This window comes from Pantherophis guttatus, chromosome 10 (assembly GCF_059756535.1).
Source record: "Pantherophis guttatus breed Tessera chromosome 10, ASM5975653v1, whole genome shotgun sequence".
Lineage (NCBI taxonomy): Eukaryota > Metazoa > Chordata > Lepidosauria > Squamata > Colubridae > Pantherophis > Pantherophis guttatus.
Window position 1 is genome coordinate 5281463 of NC_142072.1, and position 24637 is coordinate 5306099.

The window sequence follows — 24637 nt, forward strand, 5'->3', positions numbered from 1 at the left end:
TATCCAAGCTTGGCAACTTTAAGACCTTTGGATTTCAACTCTCCAGTTGAAGAACTTAAAATTGCCGAGCTTGGATATCCCTGCCCTACATCTTTTGAACTGGCCACATCCTGGACTGTATTCTTCCAGGGCGAATACATACTTCTCCCAAATGGGTCATTTTCTCCTGGGGCCAATTACCCCCTCCCCAAAAATAGAGAACCCAGAATTTAATCTGAAATTCCACCTCCACATTAAAAAAAAACCCTTTACCTAGACTGTATTTCCAGCACATCTACCGAGACACTCCCATTCCAAAGTTAAATTATTTGATGGGAAAATTACCTTCCTTGTAGGTCGATATACTTTTCCATAACTAAAATAAGACCTTTGAACCTCTTTTTTTTTTTCCCTTTGGGGCACACCCAATAGAGCCACCAAGACGTAGATGCATGCGTTTCCATTGGGGGTGGGGGTGGTTGGGTGTTGCTTGTTTTTCCAGCGGAACTAAATGCTTTAAACTTCAGTTTCTTTGGCTGTCTCGCCATGGGTTCAAGGAAGTCTGCTGAAGAGCAGAGAGAAGGTTGCCCAGAGGCTCTGCAAGTCCTCCCACCATGCTTACCTCCCATGCCCATGTCGATGAAGGGATAGTTAACCAACACCAATTTGTTAAAGTTGAACTTGTAGGTGAAACGTTTGCCTTTGGTCTTGTGCAGGATCCGCTTGTTGTAGTAATACCTGCAGGATTGGGAGGAGGAGGAGGGAGGAAGGAAGGAAGGAAGGAAAAGAGGGGGGAGGAAAAAAAGGAGGAGGAGAGAAAAGAGGAAGGAAAAGAGGAGGAGGAGGAAGGGAGGAAGGAAAAGGAGGGGAGGAAAAGAGGAAGAAGGAAGGAAGGAAAAGAAGAAGAGGAGGAAGAAGGAGGAACAAAGGAAAAGAGGAAGAAGGAACAAAGGAAAAGAGGAGGGGAAGGAAAAGAGGAAGGAGGAAGGAAAAGAGGAGGAGGAAGGAAGGAAGGAAGGAAAAGGAGGGGGAGGAAAAGAGGAAGAAGGAAGGAAGGAAAAGAGGAAGAGGAGGAGGAAAAGAAGAAGAGGAGGAAGGAGGAACAAAGAAGAAGAAGGAACAAAGGAAAAGAGGAGGAGGGGAAGGAAAAGAGGAAGAGGAGGAAGGAAATGAGGAAGAGGAGGAGGAAGGAAAAGAGGAGGAAGAGGAACAAAGGAAAAGTGGGGAGGAAAAGAGGAAGAGGAAAAGAGGAAGAGGAATGAAGGAAAAGAGGGGGAGGGGAAGAGGAACAAAAAGAGGAGGAGGGGTGAGGAAAAGAGGAAGAGGAGGAAGGAACAAAAGAAAAGAGGAGGAGGAGAGAAAAGAGGAGGAGACAGAGAGGGTCAGTGACTCACAAGTCCCACTTCTCCCCCACCATAAAAGCCCAACTCGGGAGTCTGTGGGTGTCGGCATGGCCCCGAAAGGAAAAGTGTTACAGCTTCAGCAAGTGTGAAGCAGCATCTGCTCATATGGGGAGAAACACGTTTGGCGTCTCTGTGACTGCAAAGGGATTTGATCACAGCCTTGTAAATAGCCACTAGCCCACAAACTTTGCATAGGAACAACTGCATGTTACATAAGGATGGGAAACCAGTCTAACCAAATTACGGTATTAGCCTTGGGGCCAAATGTGCATTTTCTAGGCCTCCGGTTATGGGGTTTGATTCGGCGTCCGAAAGCGGACGTTTGTTTGTGTCATGTAGCTTCCAATCCGAGTCAATAATTCTTTTAATGGAACGGCACAAAAACTTCACTAAATAGCTGTGAATTGGACCAGGAGGCCCCCTAAACAGGCAGCCCTCAATGTGCAACCATTTGTTTAGCGGCCAAAGTTACAAACTTAAGCAAATTACTGCGGTTGATTAGTTAGCAACCCGGTTGTTAAGTGAATCTGGTTTTCCCCCATTAACTTCTGACCTTGTCACAAAAAAAATGATCACATGACTTTGGGACACAACAACGGTCATTAAATATGAACCAGTTGCCAAGCATCCGAGAATGCTGCAAAGGTCGTAACTCTGAAAAACCGTCACAAGTCACTTTTTTTTTTAAAGCGCCATCGTAACTCAGAATGGTCACTAAATGAACTGTCGTAAGTCGAGGACTACCTGTATTCCACCTTTTCAGGTAGGAATCTTTTCCAAGCTATGAGAGAGACGTTTGTGAATTCAATACAGATGGAAGTTCCCCCGGCTTTCCAACTTTCAAATAATAAATGGGATGGAAAATGTATAAAGCCACCCAGCAAACTAAACCAGCAACTTAACAAACTTAAAACTGGTCTCTGCTGAATTAGCCCTTGAACTCAAAGCAAACTCCTGCCAAACCTTGCATTGAACACTGGTTTAGCTCAATTTCTCATCTATCTTGTTTGAAAGGCCCCATTTAAAAGAGAAGAGATGAATCGTAATCACCTTATTCAGATAGTGATAATGCTGCTTGGGAACAAGTGGAATAAAACGGCCCTTTAAAATTCCAGATTTTCCCACTGCTAAAAGTTTTGTTCTCTCTTGCAAAAAAAAAAAGTCTACAATTTGTTTTGCATCGGAGCACTGCAAAATGAGCAGTTGGGAAGTTTTCATATTATGCGAGAGAAGGGCTGGACGGCTGGGCATGTGTGCATCTGTACATGCATGTACGCGCATGTTTCTAAACCTCTATTAAAAAGTTAGAGAGCGCCCCACTGGCTGAATTTTGCAGCCTTCCTTTCCCAACATGCCCGTTGGGCTATCTATCACCAGGTGCAATAACCCCCCTTCGCCTTCCAAATTCTTGGAATTTCTCCACCGCCCTTTCTCTGCCCGGGCTCACCTCAAAGCTCGGCTCAGCTTGTCGTAGTTCATCTGAGGCTTGCATTTCCTCACCCCCCACAACCGGGCCACTTCGTCGGGATCCTTGATGACAAACTCGCCGTAATCCCCTTGCCAGGCGATGACGTCATGATATTCTTCCTTGCGCAACAGTTCCAAGATAAAATGCCAGAGCTGGATCTGACGGGAGCCGGGACTCGATTCGGGCTTGTAGGCCCAATCCGGGAAGGCGAACCCTGGCATTCAGAAGGGCAGTGTTAGCCAGCTCGGTCTGGGAAGGCAGAGGCGCACTTTCCAGAATAGGACAGCCAAGAACACCCCCCGCGCCCGTCCGGCCGCCCATTTGCCCCCTCCCAGCATAAAAGAGTTAGAAGCGAAGTGCTGGCAATTCCCATACTCAGATCCTCTGGCTGCATCTGATGAGGGCATGTTGGCAGGAGCCCTGCCACCCCCCCACCCCCACCAGGATGCAATGGCTGCTGCAGCGGCATGTGGATTTTAGCCACCCCCCCCTCCCCACTGTGCCAGGGGAGGGAAAACAGGAAACCGGCTGCTGCCGCCGCCACCGTCGCCTCTCCCCCTCTGCAGCCAGGAGGCTGGGAGGGCAGCCAAGCCGCCTCGCGACTTCCAGGCTGGGCCCTCCAAGCGTGGGAGGGCAAGAGCAGCCAAGCTTTAAGGGTAGCCGCCTCCCTCCCTGGAGGACGAGGGCAGCATCCCAACCGCCCCGATGCCCAGAACTTAGTGCCCAACTTTGCACGTCCTACCCAGGAGCACCACGGCTTGCAACCTCCTACTCCCCCCCCCCGGAGCAGCCGAAAGGCGCTCAGGGGTGCCAGGGGTGGACTTGGCCGCGGAAGGGGCGAAGGAGAAAGCCTTGAAAACACTCCCAGCCCCAGGAAAGAGTCAGCCCCATTACGGCCTGGATGAGCATCGGGCGTGTTTAGAAGTGGGGGCTGGCCAGCCGGCCGGAGCGCCTTTGTGCCATGTTCTCCCCGGGCAGCACGCTTGGGGGAGGGCAGAAGGGGGAATGGTTCGCAGCTGAGGTCAGCAACTTCAAGACAAGGCTTCCTTTTTTCCCAGCCAACAGCGCAGCCCGACTCTGCAAGCATTCCTGGCGAGGGGAGGGGGGCAGAGAAGCCGCCATGGCCGCCATCAAGATCAACCTCTCCCCACAAAGGCCCGGGACAGTACCCAGGGCCTGTGACAAGACCCCAATGGTCATTGGAAATCCCCCTCCCCTAAAACCGAGGAAGAAACGAACAGGATGAGTGGGGAGGTGGGGGAAGGTTTGCTACATTTTGCAAGTCTGTGCTGGGCGATGCAATTCAGCCCCCTCCTCTGAAAAGTTTTCACAGGGCCCCTCCGTCCCTGTCCCCCCCCCCGTTCAAACAGGAAGTCACAAATAAAGACTGCTGTCGGACTTCTCAAGACTGGGGTGGGGAGTGGGGGGCGTCTCCCATTGTTTCATAAACAACCTTTCCAGCACACAGCCGTCAGAAATGCTGGCTCTCCTTCCTTTGGGAGGCAAGGAAGGAAGGGGGAAGCTGGCCTTTCTCAGCCATTTGGGGAGGGGGGGGTCCCCTTCCCAGCTGGCTGTGTCTCAACAGGTCTGGTTGGACCAATCTAACTCAACACAGTGCAACCCCCGTCCCCCCCAAAAGGCAGTCTCCCGGCTGATGGACGCAGCCATTAGATTCAGATTTTTGACACCCAACAGACCCATTTGCTCTAGAAATGTTTCTCAACCCCTTTTTGAAGATGTCGGAACTTCAACTCCCAGAATTCCCCGGCCAGCATCACAATATACAGGGAGTCCTCAACTTACGACCACAATGGAGCCCAACATTGGTGTTTGCTAAGCAAGACATTTGTTAAGTGAGTTTTGCCCCATCTTACGCACCTTTCTTGCCACCGTTGCTAAGTGAGTCACTGCAGTTGATAAAAAGTTAGCAACACGGTTGTTAAGCGAATCGGTCTTCCCCATGGACTTTGCTTGTCAGAAGGCGGCGAAAGGGGATCGCGTGACCCGGGGATAATGCAACCGCCATAAAAACGAGTCAATTGCCAAGCAAGTCTTGAATTTTGATCACGTGGACATGGGGACGGCTGCAAACGGTTGTCGGTGTGAAAAAACGATCGTGTCACTTTTTTCAGGGCCGTTGTTAACTCTAAAAGGTCACTAAAACGAACTGTTGTAAGTCGAGGACTCTCTGTGCTTCTCTCTGAAAGAATTGCCGTGCCGTCTTGACTTTCCACAACACCCCTGCGAAGCCAGTTAAGTTGTGATAGTAATTGATCAAGCTAGCGCTTCCTTGTAAGCACAGCTTTTTGCTAGGTAGACAATAGAGGTTGCATTGATTACACTAACGTGTAAAATCACAAGCGTGCTTTTGCTAAACCTGGGCAAAGGCTTTAAAATATTGTGTCTGTACAGGCAGTCTTCGACATACGACTGTTTTTGTAGAAGCTGTCAAGCAAACACGGCGGTTGTTAAACGAACCTATGGTTTGCTTTGGCAAAACCACTGTACAATACAGCCACACGGCACTGGAAACGGCTGTAAATTTAGTCATGTTGCCCAGTGCCCAAAGTTTGGTCACTGGACTGCGAAGGGGGCCCAACTGTTGGGAACTTAAAATCTGGGTCTCAAATCCCCCTTTTCAAGGTTGGTATAAACCTTTATACTGTATACAAGTAGTCCTTGAATTACAACCCTTCGTTTAGTGACCATTGCAGGTTGTGTCAGCACTGAAAAAAATTGATGGACGACCGTTTTTCATGCTTAATAACATTACAGCATCCCCAGGGTCATGCAATCAAAAAAATGGGCGCTTGGCACCTACCCGTCTCATATTTATGACGGTCGCATGCAGTGTACCGGAAACATACGATCCCCTTTTGCGACCTTATGACAAGCCAAGTCAAAAGGGGAAGCCAGGTTCACTTAGCAACGTCGCTCCTCACTTCACAACCGCTTAACAACTGTGGTGAGAACGGTCGCAAAACGGGGCAGAGCTCGTTTAACACACGTCTTGCTTAGCAACATAAAGTCACTTCACGGTAGCAAGAAAGATCGTACAATGGGGGCAAAACTCACTTGAGAACTGTCTTCTTGCTTAAGCCGCGTAAAGTTTTGACCTCAAAACTGTGGTCGTTTAAGCCCAGAACTACCTGTACACATTTTTCTTCCATTCTGCAGGAATCTTTTAAGCATCGCCCGGTATATGTCACACAAACTCGGGTGTGTTCGGCTGACCCAGACCGAATATAACAGGGTTTTCCCATCTGGTGCAGGCATCTCCACCACGGGAGGGAAACTCTGGCTGAGTGGGTGTTGTCTGAACTCGGCCTGCCTGTGGCCAAGGAGAGATCCAACCCCCAATGCTTTTATATTCTCCTTGGCTGAAATTGCTGAGCCTGTGCCCAATGCCTTCAGGGAGGGTGTCAAGAGCTTGGTGGGGAGGGAGGAGTAGGAGTGGGGAAGGCGGGGTGGGGGGGGGGCGTTGTGGTTTCCCATTTCCCAAACCCCAGGCGCTCTGAGCCCATCAATAATTCAGGCCCCTGTAATGGAGGCCAGGGACGCCGGGCGCCGGTTCAAGGGCATCAGCGTAAGACCGAGCCATTAGGATGGTGATGTCATCTGGAGGGAAGGGGTGGGAGGGCGAGAGCCAATCCCACATACTGCAACCTGGGGGGGCTGGCATGCCTCAACTGCATCTCTCTCTCCCCCCCCCCCCGCACCCACCCATGCCCACCAAGGGAAGAGTTGCACTCGGGCCAAATGGAGTGGTGCCCCCCCCCCCAATTACAAATGCAATTCAGCATCCTTCCCTCTTTCCTTGCTTCTTGGCACTGCAGGACCTAAAAAGACCCCCCCCCAAGTACTCTCTCTCTCTCTCTCACACACACACACACAATCCCCCCTCTGCACACACACACACACAAACACACACACACAGAGGCACAGCACCAGTCTCCAAGCAACAGGCAACGGCAAGGGAGGCAACGGCTAAAAATAAAACGGGAGGAAGCAAAAAAGAGAAGACAGCACGAACTGGGCAGCACCCCAGGAGCGACAGCCACCAGCACCCCACAAACTGAGCTGGCTTCCAAACCCCGACAAAGAGGAGGAGGAGGAGGAGCACGTGCTGGATGAGGGGACAACTGCCTCCGCAGACCACCCCCGCAGGGGCTGGGCTGGCTGGCTGCCGTGGGAAGTTTGCTCCCGCTCGGAGCCCGGGGGGGGGGGGAGGACGTGGGGACGTGAGGACACACGGGAGTTGCAAAGCGCAAAAGCAACACGTGAGTTCGGGGCCCACCGAAGCCTCCCCGGAAGAGGCAATGTTGTGAGTAGGAAGCTGCCTGCCCCAATCCGTGGCTCTAAGGCTTACTTTGAGACCCTCATCTGCCGGTTGTGGTGAGCTTGGGAGAACAAGAGGATGAGAGAGAAAAGAGAGCCATTAGAGAAAAACAGTAACCCGTGAACTCTGCTGTGCCTCCATCATCCGAGACAACCTCTCCCTCTCTCATATGCACTTACACACACACACACACACACACACACACACACACAGCCTCTTCTCACTAATTAGCAAGGGAGGGCGAAGAAGAGGGATGGTGGTAGTGGAGAGAGCGTGACATCAGCTGCCCAGCCCCGTTGAATGGATTACTGTTCTCAGGCTGGTGCTGCCAGATACGCTGCTGCGGTCTTCCACTACCATCCAAATGACGGACGCCGTCTTCCCCGGGGTGTAACAGGCTGTCCCCCCCCCCCAATTCCCTCATCTCATGTGACTGTGACAATCATGGCATTCCACTGCATGGACATCCCAAGACAAGCCCCCCCCCCATCAGCAATTGAACTGAAAGCATAGGGCTTTTGTTATCACCTGCATCTGGGGGGGACTCTACACTAGGCATCCTCCCATCAGGAGAAGGAGGGGGATGTTTAGGCCTAGTACAACTTTTTTTCCAGGGCAAAAAGAGAAGGGGCGGTGGTGGTTTGAAATCATCCTTTCGGTCCTGGGGCGCAGTGGGGCTCCCCGCTTCCAGGCCAACTAAGTGCATTCAACAGGCCGAGCTTCCAACACTGCAACCTGGTTTGCTAGGGATGCTGATTGAAGACATTCGTGGGCAAAAGCAAACCAGGATGTCTCGCAGTGTTAAGTCCAGCCGGTGCTTTGCGTCCCATCCTAGCTCTGTTTCTTTATACCTCAAAAAAACGAAAACAAAAGACAAGGGTCCCCTGCCCTCTTTCTGGCCTTTCCTCAGAAATGAGACGGCCACAATTTCTTTTTTAGGATGTGTGACAGGTCTTGTGTGTGACCAGAATACATACAAAAATAGGAAAGCATTCTATACATAGATGTATATATTTGGCTTCAAGACTTCTGGAGTTCTCCGCAACAGTGTTCAACCCTCAACAGAATATTAGACCCATGAGAGATCTCTAAACCCTTAAAAAACTTTTTTTTTTATCTCTGCGGATCAGTTCTGAAGGCTTGGCTTGCACTGGCCACAACGATGGAAAAACCACAAAAGACAAGTACCGTGTTCTCCCCGAAAACAAGACCCTGTCTTATATTTTTTTTGAACCCTGAAAAAAGCCTTGGGCCTTATTGCCATGCGCTCAAAAGCCCGAGTGGACTTATTATCAGGGGATGTTTTATTTTGGGGGGTTTGAAACAGGGTAGGTTTTGGTGGGCCAAAACTTTAAAAAGACAGAACTGATCCCAAGAGGGATGAAGTTCGGCCTGAATAATCCCCAACACATGGAGAGCAAAATGAGGTGTTCGAGACAAAACAAAGCTATTTTGGGACTGGAAAACTTCATTCCGCTTTCTGGCTTGGAAGCCACATTTGTAAACACTCCTCAGCCATCCCAGGAGACACATGGTCCAGGAAGAGCCTTGGTGTGGTCCAGTGGGAAGTCGATTATTCTGTTTCCATGTCTGCTTCTTTTATTGATTGGCTCACCAAAATTTTTTTTTTTGCTCAGCCTCAGCTAGGGGGAGAAATGTTGCTCCGAACCGGCTGAATACCACCTCTGAATGGGAGAGGCAGGGAGGAAAGCACCGAATGGGGCCTATTTATCCATCCCTTCGGTGTGGGATAGACCCATCTGAAGGACTGTCTGGATTATCAATTCAGGGAAACCTGTCTCTCATCGAGTGAAGGAAGAAATGGCAAAGATAGCACAAACTTGTCACCTTACACACACTCACATCATTTGAAATGAAACATCTGGACGTTTGGCCAGTGGCACTGGTTCCTGGAGGTCAAACTGACAGACAGTTGTCCAACTGTCCTAAATTGACAGCTTCCATAACCATTGGAACTCGTTTTCCCCAAGGTTTGCATTCCCAAAACCTTTAGGGAGCCAGAGATGGAAGAAGGCTGTACTACAAAGCCTTAGTTAAGGCCACACCTGGAATAAATACTACATCCGGTTTTGGTCACATTACAAAAAAGAAGTTGAGAACTTTGGAAAAAGTGCAGATAAGAGCGACTATGATGATTGGAGGCTTGGAGACTTAAGACATTGCAGGAATTGAGTGTGGGTAGTCTAGAGAAAAGAAAGACCAGGGGTGACACGATAGCAGTATTCCAGCATTTGAGGGGCTGCCACAAAGAAGAGGGGATCCACTTATTCACCAAAGCACCTGAAGGCAGGACAAGAAGCAACAGATGGAAACTAATCAAGGACGGGACCAACCTAGAACCAAGGAGAAACTTCCTAACAGTGAGGACAATTAACCAGCGGAACAGCTTGCCTCCAGAAGTTGTAGGTGATTCATCACTGGAGGCTTTTAAGAAGAGCCTCGACAATCACTTGTCTGGAATGGTATGGGGTCTCCTGCCTGAGCAGAGGGTTGGACTAGAAGACCTCCAAGGTCCCTTCCAGCTCAATTCTGATTGATTGATCGATTGATTGTGTCACTAAATCAGTCAGCCTTTTCCAAAATCGTGCTCCATCTGTGGATCTCCCAGGCCTGGCCTGCTCTGAGGGTCTCGCTCAGGAGCAGAAGATACTCAGAAGGATACCTACATCTTCCTGGTCTTACGGCTAACCAGGAGGAGGGAGGGGGTTGGGCGAGGCTTCTTTTCTTGTCCCCTGCCTCACAATCCTCTTAACCAGTCAACAGCCCACGTGTCTATGAAGATCCTCAGTCATCCAGGTCATGCTTGTCCCAAAGGTGCTTTTTGAAAAAAGCAAACCGGATTTGGCTTTTCCTTAAAGACGTTTCCCTTCTCATCCAAGAAGCTTCTTCAGTTCTGAGCGAGTCAGAAGTCAACTCAGAACTGAAGAAGCTTCTTGGATGAGAAGCGAAATGCCTTCCAAGGAAAAAATAAAAAAGAAAGTCCAATTGTCTTCTCAAAAAGCACCTCTGGGACAATCAAAAAGCCAACCTTTCCAGTATCTCAATTCCCTTAATGCTGATCAGGTTGAAGCAATATATATAACTTCTAGACGGAGAGGAAAAAAATGACTTTATGCAGCAAACCCTTGAAAGAAATCGTCGTCATAAAGTTGCACTTTCACTTCTCATCTTATTATAATTATTATTATTATTTTGATCTTTTGGCAATCTGATTGAGGAATCCCGGAGCACACAGTAGCAGCCTGTCACACTAAAAAACCTCCTCTGCCCTACAGAACCCTACCCCTTCACCCCCCACCCCCCCCACACACAGCATCCTTTCCCAAAAAACTTCTGGGATCTGTTTGTTCCCACCTCCAAGGTAGAAGAGGGAGTCTACAGAATATTCCCTTAGATTCCCTCCGCCACACCTCCTACGCCATTGCCAGCATATCTCCACCAACTCAGCCACTGTCTTTGCCAAGCCCAGAGGGAGGAGGAGGTACAAAAAAAACACAACACACCACCGTCTGTTGGCTGGCATTGCCCCCAGGCCTGGCACAAACCAACCCCAGACCAGCGCCAGGGTGTGGGGAGGAAAAAGACGAGACAACCAGGAGGCTCTACCACAGAGGCCATGACAGGTCTTGTACCACCCACACAACGATGATCTGGGTCTTCTATTGAGTTCTGGGAAGGAGGTAGGGAGAGAAAGAACATGCATGTGCCAAGGATTTGATTGGTACCACCTCCAGCTTCCTATCTGGGGTGGGGCGGTGGGTTCCAGATTCCCCAACAAGCATCGACTCAACAAGACTTTGCGCAGGAAAGCCAAGTGTCCAATGGCGGCCGTCTCCCCCTCTGCATCTCTTGGGGGCCCCATTCTCCCCCACAATTAACCTCTCAACAAACTTTAATGTAGGAGAGCTAGGGATCTGATAACTGTCATCTCCCCCTCCTCCTCTTTTGGGGGTCCCATTCTCCTTAACCATTACCCGCTCAATAAGTCTTTGTGTGGGAAAGCCAAGGAACCACTCGCTGCCATGTCCCCCTCCCCAATTTTTTTTGGGGGGGGGCTCTAGTTCCCCCAAACAATTACCCAGGTCCTCATGTAGGAGAACTAAAGATCTGATCACTCCCTTCCCCATCTTTTTGGGGTCCCAGAGTGGGACCCCAAAAAGATGGGGAGGGGAGCGATCAGATCCTTAGGTTCTCCTACATGAAAACTTGTGATAGGGACTGGGACCCCAAAAAGATGGGGAGGGGAGTGATCAGATCCTTAGGTTCTCCTACATGAAAACTTGTGATAGGGACTGGGACCCCAAAAAGATGGGGAGGGGAGTGATATCCTTAGGTTCTCCTACATGAGGACAAGTGGGTAATATATATATATATATATATATATATGTAGGTCTTTGGTTATTCGGGTCTTCTCGCACGTAAAATTGGAAGTGTCTTGGCGACGTTTCGAGAAGTCTCATTCGTCATCTTCAGGCTGGTGTTCTCGGCTTCGTGCTTCCAGGAGCAATTGCGGAAGCACGAAGCCGAGAACACCAGCCTGAAGATGACGAATGAGACTTCGTCGAAACGTCGCCAAGACACTTCCAATTTTACGTGGGAGAAGACCCGAATAACCAAAGACCTACATACAAACACCCGTGAAAACCTGAGAAAACATATATATATATATATTACCCTATTTCCCCGAAAATAAGACATCCCCTGATAATAAACCCAATCGGGCTTTTGAGCGCATGTGCTAAAATAAGCCTCCCCCCGAAAATATTTAAACGCAAAGCTGGAAATCAGGTAAGACGGTAAGAGGAGGCTCGTCTTGCTCCACTCGTCCCAAAATAATAAGACCTTTCGGGGGTCCCAGTCACCCCGCCAACCATTACCCTTCCCAACAAGACTGCGTAAATGGCTTCGTGGAGCAGAAGGAAGGGCTCGGCTCAACGGGCCACACACACCTCCAGGAAGGGAATGAGGCCAACTCCAATCCTATCCCGAGATGGGATGCACAACCTTCCAAGTTAACTCAGCGGAGGGGCTGAGAGTAACAAGCCCCCCCCCGCTTTGGTGAGCACAGCTACGCGGCCGCACCACACAATGCGGTGAGTGTTTCCAATCCCGACATCCAACTTTTTTTTAATTTTTTTTTACAGCAGGCTCTCTGCCCAGCAGTTCATATTTTCCACTGAGAGCTGAAGGCCTGTGTGGGAGTTTGAGTGTCTGTGGGCTCAAAACAGCGCTCACACGTGCCAGAGTTTTTATATATATATATATATATATTTAAAATTTCAAAACCTCAGCTGAAAGGGGACTCCATCTTAAAGACACTTTCCTTCTTTCTCCCCTTTCTCCCCCACTTCTGTCTGGTTTGCTACCTTCAAAGCCAGTTCTGCAGGATTCGTTTTCCCAAGGAACGAAAGTCTAATTTTGGACTCTCATTATTTGTTGAGGATTTCCTGGAAGACGATGTGCACAGCCAGACAAAAATAAAAAAAAAACACAAAAAAAAAGGAGAGGGGGGAAATAAAGAACTTGAAATCGTGTTAGTGTCTCTTTAAATCATGGCCCCCTCCTTAACATACTCTAAACCACACCACCCCTGTGACTAATCCCCGGAGCCAGAAGCTAAAAGGGCTGGAATTCAATCCCAGCTTTAGAAAGAAAAAAAAAAAAAAACCCTTAATATTACATCACTCCCCAATGCCAACAGCCGTCTTAAAGATACACACACACACTCACACACACAAGCACACCATTCTCTTGCCTTCCAGCAAAGGGGGGGGGGCTTCATCACACAGGCCAAAAGGAACCCACATCAGACTTTCTGCTTGCAGCCTGCCAAAGGGTGGGAGGCAAAAGAAAAAAAACCCACACCACACAATCTACCAGACACCACACACTCTGAAGCTGTGCACACACACACACACACACACACACACACACACTTTTTTGGGGGGTGGGGATGGAGGAGGGGAGTATTTCAGTTTCTAGAAAAATGAAAAGTGGCTGCAAAAGATCCAGGAAGATGGGAGCTTCTTGTGGGGTTCCAAAGCCTGGAGAAGTTGCTGTGTTGCAGATTTATTTCCTTAGCAGTCTGGGCGAGGCCCAAAGAATTATTATTAGGGGTGTGTGTGTGTGTGTGGCTGTGTGTGTTTTGTGTGAGTTTTTTAAACAGGCACCTAAAAGAAAATAACTTTCCCAGAGTTTCAGGGGGGAAGAGGCGGAAAAAAGTACTTTTGAAGTGGGGGGGGCCTTGATGATTGCAAACAGGAGGTGCGAAGGGGAAGACAAGCCTGAACAGAAGCAAAAGAGGCACTTAAAAAAACAACAACAACAAAAAGACACACACACACACACAAGATTCCAGGAGACAGACAATCAGGCAAGGAAGGGAGGGGGGGAGGTGGCGCCAAGGGGGGATGGGGTGGAAGCACTGAACAAAACCAGAGAGAGAGAGTGGGGGGAGAAAAGGGGGGGGAAGAGGGAACAAAAAAAAGGGGGGGGAAGAGAGAGGAAAGAATCTATCCGATTCTTCCCCAGAGCTTTTGCAAAAAAAAAGAGAGAGAGGAAAAGTTGGGGGAAAAAACACGTCTTATTCACACACACACACACACACACACACACACACACTCCGGAGTTTGTTTTTTCTTTTTCTTTTTCAAGGCATTTTCAAACATTTTCTTCTTCCTTGCAAACGCAGCTTTTTGTCCCCAACCCACATTTTCCCGGGTGCAAAGTCCACCGAGACCCTATTTAAAAAATAAAAAAAATAAAAAAAAGGGGGAGGGGGGAAGGAAAAACTCGCCCGCCGCGGAAGTTCCTCCAGAGCCGTTTCCAAAAAAAAAAAAAAAAAGAAAGAAAGAAAGAAAGGAAGAAAAAAAAAAAAAGCGCCCTCCGCAAGAATCCCAAGGTAAAAGCGCCACCCCGTTGCAACCCCGCAGGAGGAGGAGGAAGAGGAGGACCGGGGGGGGGGGGGGAGACGGGGACAAAAAAACCCCCCTCTTCTCCGGATCGAGACCAACTCCCCTTACTCCCCATCTCCAGGATCGGGGAAATTACAACCGAGGGTGGGAAGCTGGCGTGGGAGGGGGGGGGAGGTTGGATTTAAAGGAAAGCGGGACTTTGCAAAGCCCACCCCCTCCCCTCCCCTCCCCTCCCCCGATTTCTTTTCTTAAGAGGGTTAAAGTCCTGGGTTTAAGGTTAGAGTTTAACCCGCCGCCACTCTCTTGCCCCCACCCCCTAACCAACCAACTCCCCCCCCCATCCTCCTCCGGCAAGACCGAGTTTAAGATTTAAGGTCGCCGCAACTTTTGTTCAAAGTTATAATAAATCTGTAATAATTAATTAATGAATTAATCTGTAGACGTTCCTCCTTCGGATTTCGGGGGGGTGGTGGTGAAAGAGATTTTCAATGCATCTATCTACGGCCCACCCCACCCCCGCCCGGTCCGGCCCACCTTTTTAACGTCGCGGTGTCGGTCGGAAACAAAAGTTGCTTTTTGTGTGTGTGTGTTTTGTTTTGTTTTGTTTTGTTTGAAACGCCCGATTTCCACTTCGGAAAAGCTTTGCAACTTTTTGTCTCCGCTCTCTCCGCCCCCCCTTCTTTCCCCCATTCCTTTCTGCCACCCACCCAAAAAAAATCTCCACTCGCGGGACAGGCCATTCCGACCACTCTGGAGAACGGCCCGCTATATTTGGGGAGGGGGGGTGTTAAAAAAAAAAGTGGGGAAGGGCAAAAAAAAAAAAAAATACCGATCACACCCTGGCTTCTCTTTCCCTCCCACCGCCCCCTTGTCCGGACCCTTCTCTGCCAAGCTTTGCAGCGCTTCCGCGTTTCATATAGAGGGGGGGGGCAGAGAGAGAGAGTCACCCCCCCTCCCCACGATCGGCCAGATTCACTAAGCAAGCGAGTTGCTTAGTGAATTACGGATTACGCCCCCCTCCTCCTCTTTCACTATGGACGCTTCAACTGGTTGCGCGGAGCAGCAACGTGGCGCTTCGTCTCCGTGCAACCCTCTTTCAAATCAGCCAATCTCCCCCCCCCCACTTATACACACCACACACACACACACAAATCTGGATTTATTTCCTTCTCCTTTCCAAGTGCCAGAAGTTGACAGAAGGAAACTACCGTCCCCCCCCGTGTGTTTTTCCCCCCCCCCGCCGGTGATTGGCGGCATGGATGGGGAGGGGGCGGGCGGGCAGGGGTTGGAGGGGGGGGGGAGAGAAAGAGCCTCGATCCAAGGCCTTTTCTTTCTCCGCGCTCGCGATCCACCCCCTCAAATCAACCCCGCCACCCCCCATTCATTCGGCGGCCCCCTCAAACCGCCCGCGAGACTCGTTGCAGAACTGGGGGGGGGGGGGCGACGGAAAAGGGGGGGAGAGGCGTTTAACCAGGGAGGGAGGGAGGGAGGGTTCGAGGCGCGGTGGGTCCCCGCTTCAGAAAGCCCCCCCCCCTATTAATTCATCCCCCTCCCCACTTTCCCGTTTAGAAGTCTTGGAGTGGGGGGGGGGAGGTTTCCCCTTCTCGGCTCCGGCAGCCGATCCTTCGCTCGTTCCCGCAGGCAGGCAGACTTGCAAAGCCGAGCCGAGCAGCCGCCGGCGGGGCTGGGAAAAATGCAACAGGTCCGCTTCATCAACACAAACTCCGGAGCGTTTGCAAACGGGCTGCCGCGCGTCCCAGCTCTCCTCCCGTCTCCGGCCGGCCTGGCCAAGCGCTTCCTCCCGGGAGTGCTCAACTCCTGCCCGCTGTCTCCCTTCGCGGCCGGAGCCTAGGCAGGCAGGCAGGCAGCCGGGAAGCTGGAGGGGAAGAGAGCCGGGAGAACCTCGCCCGCAGCCCGATTCCCCACCCTTTGCCAGCAGGAACCTCCATTACGGCTGCAGCCAAGAAGCCAAGGCAGGCAGGCAGGGATCTTTCCCTTCCCCGGCTGCCCCGCCAGCACGTCCCGCTTTGGGATCGGAGGCGCCGGCTGCTTCCTCTCCAGAAGTCCCCCCCACCCCAATCTCCAATCCCCTTCCCCCTCATTTGGCGCCGGACTACAATCTCCATCAGCCGCAGCGGCTCCGAGAGCGCAGGTGAGGCGGAGGAGGATGGGGGTATTGGGGGGGGGGAAGGCAGCACCTTTGGAGGAGCCCCCCCCCCACGTCTCCGCGTTGGGTCTCTTTTTAGGGAGAGACCCCGGCCCTCCTTCCCACCCACCCCCCACCCCCACCGGCTCCTCGATCTTGCCCGCCCTTCCCCTTACGGTCCTCGGCCCCTCGCCCCATTCATTCCCCGAAGGTCCGTCCGTCCGTCCCCCCGACCCGGGTCGCCTCCCCCGCTCCGATCCCCGAGAACGGCGAGGCAGAGCAGAGAACGGCGGCCGGGCGTTTGTGGTGGTGGTGGGGGGGATCATGGAAGTAAGTTGCCTGCATCCCCTCCAACTTTTCCAGCCCACGTGTCCTGGTGGTCATCCACCGACAGACAACCCCCCCCCCACTCTTCGCCTCCCCACCTCCCCCCCCCACTTGAAAGCCCCGAAGCATCAACGTGGGACCCCCCCCTCTGGCAAGTCCCCACCTGCGTCCGCCGGGGTCTTCATGGCTTCCTCGCGCCGCAGCCTCCAGCCGCCGGGTCGGTCTCGGGCTCTGGCCCCCCTCCTTTCCCCCCCTCGGCTTCATATGGAGCCGGGACGCCCACGCCCCCCCCCCCGGGTCGCACGTCACCGCCGCGTCGCCATAGACACGCTGAGCCCGCCTCTCCGCCTCGGCTCCGCCCACAGAGCTCACGACGGAGTGGTGGTGGGGGGGGGAGTTAAAGGGGCGGCAGACGGCACCTTGGGTGGGATGGCCGTTTGCGGGGGCGGGGGAGGAGGAGGAGGAGGAGGAGGAGTGGGGGGCTAGAGGGGTGGCGGGAGGGGAGAGAGAGAGAGAGAACCGGGAGAAACTCCCCAAAGACTTTTTGCAACAGGCTTAAGGTGTTTGCCTTAACCTTTCAGGAAAAAAAAAGAAAAGAAAAGAAGAAAACTTATATAACAGGGATGGCTAACCTTTTTGGCCTGGCGTGCCAAAAGCAGGGGGGAGCAGGTGGGGTCATGCATGTGTGTGCCCACATCCATAATTCAATGCACCCCTCCTCCCGCGTGCAACACCCCCGCGCTCCCCCGCTTTTGTTACGCGATGGCACGGTGGGCCCAGTAGGCCCGTTTTTTCGCCCTCCCCAGGCTCCAGGGCCTTTCTAGGAGCCTGGGGAGGGCAAAAACAGCCTTCCCAAACTCCCCAGAGGCCAGAAACAGCCTGTTTCCTGACTTCCGGTGGGCCCAGAAGGCCCAAAAATCAACTGACTGGCGTGTGCATGCGCACCGGAGATGAGCCAGGGCAACGCTCACGTGCCCACTGATATGGCTCCACGTGCCACCTGTGGCACGCGTGCCATAGGTTTGCCATCACGGTTATGTAATTTATTTATTTATTGGTTCGATTTATATGCCGCCCTTCTCCGGAGACTCAGGGCGGCTTACAATGCGTTAAGCAATAGCCTTCATACTTTTGTATATACCTGCTTATTAGGGCTTTCGGGCCCCCCCAAGCGGTGTTCTTTTTTATACAAAGTCAGCTTATTGCCCCCACAATCCGGGTCCTCATTTTACCTCCCTCGAAAGGATGGAAGGCTGAGTCAACCTTGAGCCTGGCTGAGTAATCTTATTTACACCAGGGGGGAAATGAATGTCATAACTCCAGAAATCGGGAGTCCTCGCCTTACGACTATAACGGAGCCCCAGCATTTCTGTGATGAAGCGAGACGTTCGTTAAATTGAATTTTGCCCTGTTTTAGGATGACCAGTCTTGCCAAAGTTGTTAAGTGAGAATCACTGCGGTTGGTTATTAAGTTAGTCACACTGTCGTTAAGCGAATCTGGCTTCCCCATTGACTTTGCCTTGTCAGGAAGGGGATCACACGTGACCCCTGGACACTGCAACCGTCATAAATAGTGAATTGTCAAGGGTCTGAATTTTGATCTTGTGACCATGGAAATGCTACAATGGCCTGTAAGTGTGGGAAACTGTCAGATGTCACTTTTCTCAGTGCTGTTGTCACTTCGAACAGTCACTGAATGAACTGTTGTAAGGCGAGGATTACTTGTATGTAGAAATTAAGCATGTGTGCTTATCGTGAGCCCCTTTCCAAAATTTGGAATTTGTAGGGTCCAAAGTTTGGTGTATCAGTGAATGGACTGCATTTTAAAATCGGAGCGAGAGTATCTTGGTATACTATAAAGCAGTGTTTCTCAACCTTGGCCGCTGGACGATGTGTGGACTTCAACTCCCAGAATTCCCCAGCCAGCTCTGGTCTGCTGGCTGGGGAATTCTGGGAGTTGAAGTCCACATATCGTCCAGGGGCCAAGGTTGAGAAACACTGCTATAGAGGAAGCAGAAGGAATCAACTCATTTCTGGTCTGGATGGCAGGTTTTCTTGGGTATGTTTGTTGAGAATGGCATCTTGCAGCCGTCTTTGGCATTTACTCTCAGAACTGTGCAAGACTGCAGCTTAAATAGAGATTTAACCACTTCCACTATCTCTCTAAAAACGAAACTGCGGATGGCAGAGTGTCTTCCTTACACATTTGCATCACAGTTTTCTCAAAACAGTTATACAAATGTCATAACTACATACTTAGTCCCTGATTATCATTCCCAAATCACAATTGTGACAAAATAAAAAATAAAATAAAATAAACTAAGAGCTTAAAGGCAGATCAGATATTTCCTAGGAGCATCATAACAAGATTTCGGAGGGGGGGAGGGGAGTTCCATTTATTTTCCATGTATTTCTCTTCATTTTTGTGGTTTTTTGACTACAGTGTTTTTTTGGTCTCGGTATTTTTGGGTGTGACATTTTATTGTCATCGCTGCATTGTATTAATTCTAATGTTTATTTTGTCCTACTATTTTACGGTACCTTAATAGCTGCCTTGAGAGTGCTTTGTGCCCTAAAAGATGGCCTAAAGGTAGCTTAAAAAAATAAAACATAATACAAACAACCCTTTTATAAATAAGAACTACAGCGCTATCCCAAATAACTTTAACATTTCAACCTTGTAGCAAAACTCACACATTGTTCATGTAAAACTTGATAATTTCACACAATAACCTGGTTCGCAGGTGCTGCGCTATATGCCTGCTCACCTTAATTTTTCATTTAGTCTATAGGTAGTCATTGACTTACAACTCTAAAGGCTTGCTCATTATGGTTGTAAGTCGTATCAGTCATAAAACAGGTCACCCATGTGACCAACCACATTCTATGACAATTTTTGCTGTGGCCATTAGCCGTAAAATGAACGCCACAGTCGTAAAGTCATTAGTCGTAAAATGAATGCCACAGTCATAAAGCAAACCGATTTTTGCTGTGGACCGATTTTGCTAAAAACTGGAAATAAATGCCAGTTTCCAGGGGGGGGAAATTTTGTAAAAATGTGGACATTTTGATTGCAAGACACAGCAAACAGCCATTATTAGGGGGAGGTGGCTGGTTGCCGAGTGACCACATGGAGGGGGTAACCATCAGAACTTAGAACCTGTGTGCTTTTTCAGGCCTGTTGTAACTTTGAACGGCCCCTAAACAACTGGTTGTAAGTCGAGGGTTACTGATAAGTGTGTTATTGAACCAAATCGCTGGGAAGAGATGAAAGATGGAGCAGAATCAGAGGTGGTAGGTACCCTGTTTCCCCTAAAATAAGACCTCCCATGATAATAAGCCCAACTGGGCTTTTGAGTGCATGCACTAAAATAAGCCCTCCCTGAAAAGTAAGAGCCTTGGTAGTACAGGGGTTTAAGGCACCCTGTTATTAAGCTGGTTATTAAAGACCAGCTGCCTGCAATTACTGCAGGGTTCGAATATCGCCAAGGCTCAAGGTTGACTCAGCCTTCCATCCTTTCTAAGGTAGGTGAAATGAGGACCCAGTTGTGGGGGCAATAAGCTGACTTTGTATAAATATACAAAAGGATGAAGGCTATTGCTGAGCACATTGTAAGCCGCCCTGAGTCTTCGGAGAAGGGCGGCATATAAATCAAATTAAAAAAAATAAAAAAAAATAAGCCCTCCCTGAAAATATTTAAACGCATGTGCAGCCGGTCCCCACCATTTCCTGTAGTTTCCTCCACACGCCCCAAAATAATAAGACCTCCCCGAAAATAAGGCCAAGCACTTATTTCAGGGTTCAAAAAAATATAAGACAGGGTCTTATTTTGGGGGAAACACGATATTCAGCCGGTTCGGACCAGTTCGAGCGAACTGGTAGTGGCGACTGCGGGTGGGGTGGGACCGCCCATCCACCTACCCGCCTTGTTGTAATGCCGTCCTATTTAACCACATTTTTGAGCCTGGGCGCACGCGAGGAAAGTGCATGCACAGAAGGCCGGCCACATGCGCGGAAGCCGCACACATGATGCGATCATGTGTTCTCATGGCAAACCAGTGGTAAGAATATGTGAAACCCACCGCTGAGCAGAATGTAAAAGGAGAAACAAATGCGCTTCCATTCAATGCTTTTGTTTACCTCAGAGATATTTGTAGGCCCTGTATCTTCACCACAAACCTGCCCAGGAGCCCAAACGGAGAAACTGCGAACCGCTAAGCACCCTCCTCATTGTGTTTGAGGATGGGGTGGGAGGCTTTTGAAGCGGACTTCCAAGAATGAAGTCCAGCAGATTATCCTTTTGCCTGACCTAATCGGGAATACTTTATCCAGAGGCTGATAGAATCTAGACCTCGTCGAAGCCCAAACTGCAACAGTCTCTAGACGAGGAGGGAAGGATGTGGAATTGAGGTCTTAAAAAGAGAAAGATTTACGGTTTATTGCTGCAAATACCCTGGAGGCATAGATTTTAAAACAAACACGTCCTGCGATGGCAACAAAGCAGAAGAGAAGAGGAAAGAACTAAAAAGGCCTTCTGCAAACAGCCGAAGGGAGTAGGGAAAGGGTATAAAAGCAGATGATAAGATGAATGGCTAAGGAAGAATGTCCAGACAATGGACTAAAAGCACATGATGCTATTAGGTTTGTTGAAGCTAAGCAGGGATCAAGCTTCGGCGGGGGACAAGCTAATCACAACTGGCTTGGCCACTCTGGCAGACCCTGGCAGTTACCTCGAGGGCACCTGCCCTGCCAGCAACAGAACCCCCACACAAATGAGGTTAAGCCCACTCCCACAGTCCTGGGAGATGCAGCGAACCATCGGGGGATACTTTTATCAACTTAATCTATCAAAGTGCCTGGGGATCCGGCAGTGGTTCGAAGCCTACGAGGAGGCTGCATTGGTTAGACATGTGGCTTGCATTTTTTTTTTTAATTCGATTTATATGCCGCCCTTCTCCGGAGACTCAGGGCGGCTTACAATGCGTTAAGCAATAGCCTTCATACTTTTGTATATTTTATACAAAGTCAGCTTATTGCCCCCACAAACTGGGTCCTCATTTAACCTACCTTAGAAAGGATGGAAGGCTGAGTCAACCTTGAGCCTGGTAAGATTCGAACCTGCAGAAATTGCAGGCAGCTGTGTTAATAACAGGGTGCATTAAACCACTGTACTACCAAGGCTCTTTGTCCGCTTGTTATGTCATCTGGTTCTCAATGTTCCTTTCCACTGGGTTCTAGGGGAATTAATTGTTCTTTATGGACCTTTGCATTTGGTTTATTGGTTGTTTTAATGAAGTGAATTGTCCAGAATCGCACATGTGAGATGGGCAGCTATAAAGGAAGGAAGGAAAAGAATGTAAGAGACGGACGGACGGAAGGAAGGAAGGAGAAGCAAGGAAGGAAACAGAAAAAGAAAGAAAGAAGTGGGAAAGAAGGAAAGAGGCAGAAAGAAAAGGGAAGGAAGGAAGGAAGGAAAAAATGAAAGAAGGAGGGAAAGAAGGAAGGGAAAGAAAAAAAACAAAGAAAAAAGGAGGGAGGGAGGGAAAGAATGAAAGGTAGGAAAGGAAGGAAGGAAGACTAAATAAACTAATGTAGAAACTACCAATTTTTTTCCTTTGTCAGGAAAAACTGGCCTTTTATCTGCAACATTATTATACTATATACTGTATATATATATATACAAATTTTCTATTCTGTCCTATAGCCAAAGCTCTCTGGGAAGCTTACAGATGCCCTGAAAACACTGAAACATTCTGACTCAGTTTGCCGAAGTTGCTAGCCCCATGAAGCCAATCATTGTTGAACGAGGCCGACCGCTCAGCTTTGCTGTGAACACAACCGAACCGCCAGGCACCACCACGCAAGCTGAGCCATACACCCAACACACCGCTTTTTCTTTTTTCAAAGTCCTGCTAACTTTGGGTGAACATCTCGCCTGAAAAGGCAAAAAAAAATGGTTAGGATGCTTCTGTGCGGGAGGCCGCACGGGCCGATTCTGGCAAAGCACCGGGTGGAACGCAGCACCCGAGGGCTCGCCAGGATCCTGAGAAAACTCGGCGTGTACGAAGATGGGAGCAAAGCAGTTGCTTGTTCCCCAGGCCACGGGGCATTACAGCAGGCAGCAGCAAATGTGAAAGAATGCAAATGGGGCGGGATCTCTGTCCAGGCACGTTGGGGAGTGTGGAAGATTCCATGCTGCCCTGCGAGAGAGAGAGACAATGATCAGAGCTAGGATGGGGGGTTGTGGGGGGGGAGAAAGCTAGCTGGGAAATCCCTGAGACAGAACAGCAGCCCAGAGTGCAGAATTATTTGGCAGCTGCAACCAAAGAAATGGAGCCTGGGGTGTAGAAGAGGACTTGCAATTAGGGGACGACGGGGGACGACGACTAATAATCCCTAAATTTGAGAGAGTAATCCTGGATCCCTAAATCTGGGATCCTTGGATCTCCAACCCCGTTGGCCTTTCGTAAGGCTTTAAAAAAACTTGGCTGTGTATGTACCCGAGCTTTGGGTTCGGAATGTGTTTAAGGTGGTCCAGTTTCTTGGCTTTTAGTGTTAGTTAGTTAACTCTCTCAGCTTGCTGCGTCTAGGTATTTTGGGAGGTTTTTAAGGTTTGGTAGTTGTTGTTGTTGTTGTTTATTGTTTGAATTGTTTTAGAGTTGTAGAATTGCGAGCTGCCCAGAGTCACTGGGTTGAGATGGGTGGCTATAGAAATTGAAACTGGGTGGACTTCAACTCCCAGAATTCCCCAGCCAGCGGTGCTGGCTGGGGAATTCTGGGAGTTGAAGTCCACCAGCTTCAGATAGCTGAGGTTGAGAAACATTGGAGTAAGTAAATAAATAAAAGGAAGGAAAGAAGACAGACAGGCAGGAAGTCCTGACTACCAGAAAGACAGAGGGGGAATTCCGAACAGCAGCAAGGAAGGCAACTGGATTTTAGCAACGTCACATGTTGCAGAAAAGTGAGAAGGGTGATTCACTCGCAACTGGCTCTGCTCGTGACCCAAGAAGCCATAAACCACAGTTTACAAATCACCCTGGTTTGGTTTAAGCAGCAGGCTTGGCCAACGTGAAAGCAGCCACATCACAGCCTGGCACTGGGTGCGAACCCCACCTGCCTCGGGTGCCATTTGCATACAAGGATCCTTCGGGCTCATCATGGCAATGGAGCTCTTGAGTATAGCGGGGGGGGGGGGGGGGGGGCTTCCTATCCTACCTAGCAGGAATCCCCAGAGATATCAGGCAGGTTGAATCCTAGCATTCTGAAATCCTTGGATTCCATGTAAGGAGCTCAGTTAAAAAGATCAGATTTCCAGTCCTTACGATTACCTTCCTTCCTTCCTTCCTTCCTTCCTTCCTTCCTTCCTTCCTTCCTTCCTTATTTACTTACTTACTTTATTCTCCTTCCTCCCTTCCTTCTGGCATTTTCTTCCTTATTTTTTTTTTCCTTCCTTCCTTCCTTCCTTCCTTCCTTCCTTCCTTCCTTCCTTCCTTCCTTCCTCCCTCCCTCCCTCCCTCCCTCCCCTTTTTCCTTCCTTTTTCCTTCCTTCCTCCCCCCTCCCTCCCTCCCTTCCTTCTGGCATTTTCTTCCTTATTTTCCTTCCTTCCTTCTGTACTGTCTTTTCCTTCCCTCCCTCCCTCTTTACTGTCTTTTCCTTCCTTCCTTCCTTCCTTCCTTCCTTCCTTCCTTCCTTCCTTCCTTCCGACATTTTCTTCCTTTTTATTTTGCTCCCTCCCTCCCTCATCCTAGTAAGTCCAATGCCTTGTGATGAAGTCTTCCTAGACATCTCAAAGAGATTTTTAAAAATTTAATAGTATCTCATCGTTTTCACCTGCCCTCCCCAGAGTAAATAGTCATGGTATGAAACTGTGTAAAAGGAAGTGGAATTTTTTAAAGAGAGGTTGCTGTAAAGTTCCAGAAAAGATTTGGAGGGAAGTAAAATAACTAAAGAAAGAGAAAGGAAGATGGGAGGACCAGTTCACACTTCCTCAAACTGGGATTAATCTGAATACATTGGGAAAGCACCAGGTTAAACAGCA

The 24637-nt window shown here is 49.7% G+C and overlaps 1 protein-coding gene across 2 annotated transcripts in view; it reads right to left on the reverse strand.

Moving 5' to 3' along the window:
* ERF (ETS2 repressor factor) overlaps positions 1 to 24637 on the reverse strand; it is a 36663-nt gene that overhangs the window by 4819 nt on the left and 7207 nt on the right. Inside the window, exons 1-3 of one of the 2 annotated variants that reach the window (XM_087876872.1) lie at positions 16761 to 16869; positions 2830 to 3064; positions 602 to 717 (exon numbers count right to left, since the gene is read on the reverse strand). In XM_087876872.1, coding sequence (XP_087732998.1) covers positions 602 to 717; positions 2830 to 3064; positions 16761 to 16782 — 373 coding nt within the window. In that variant the 5' untranslated portion in view covers positions 16783 to 16869. Of the gene's footprint in view, positions 1 to 601; positions 718 to 2829; positions 3065 to 16760; positions 16870 to 24637 lie in introns of those variants that run through there. The other variant, XM_087876871.1, reaches the window with a different exon arrangement.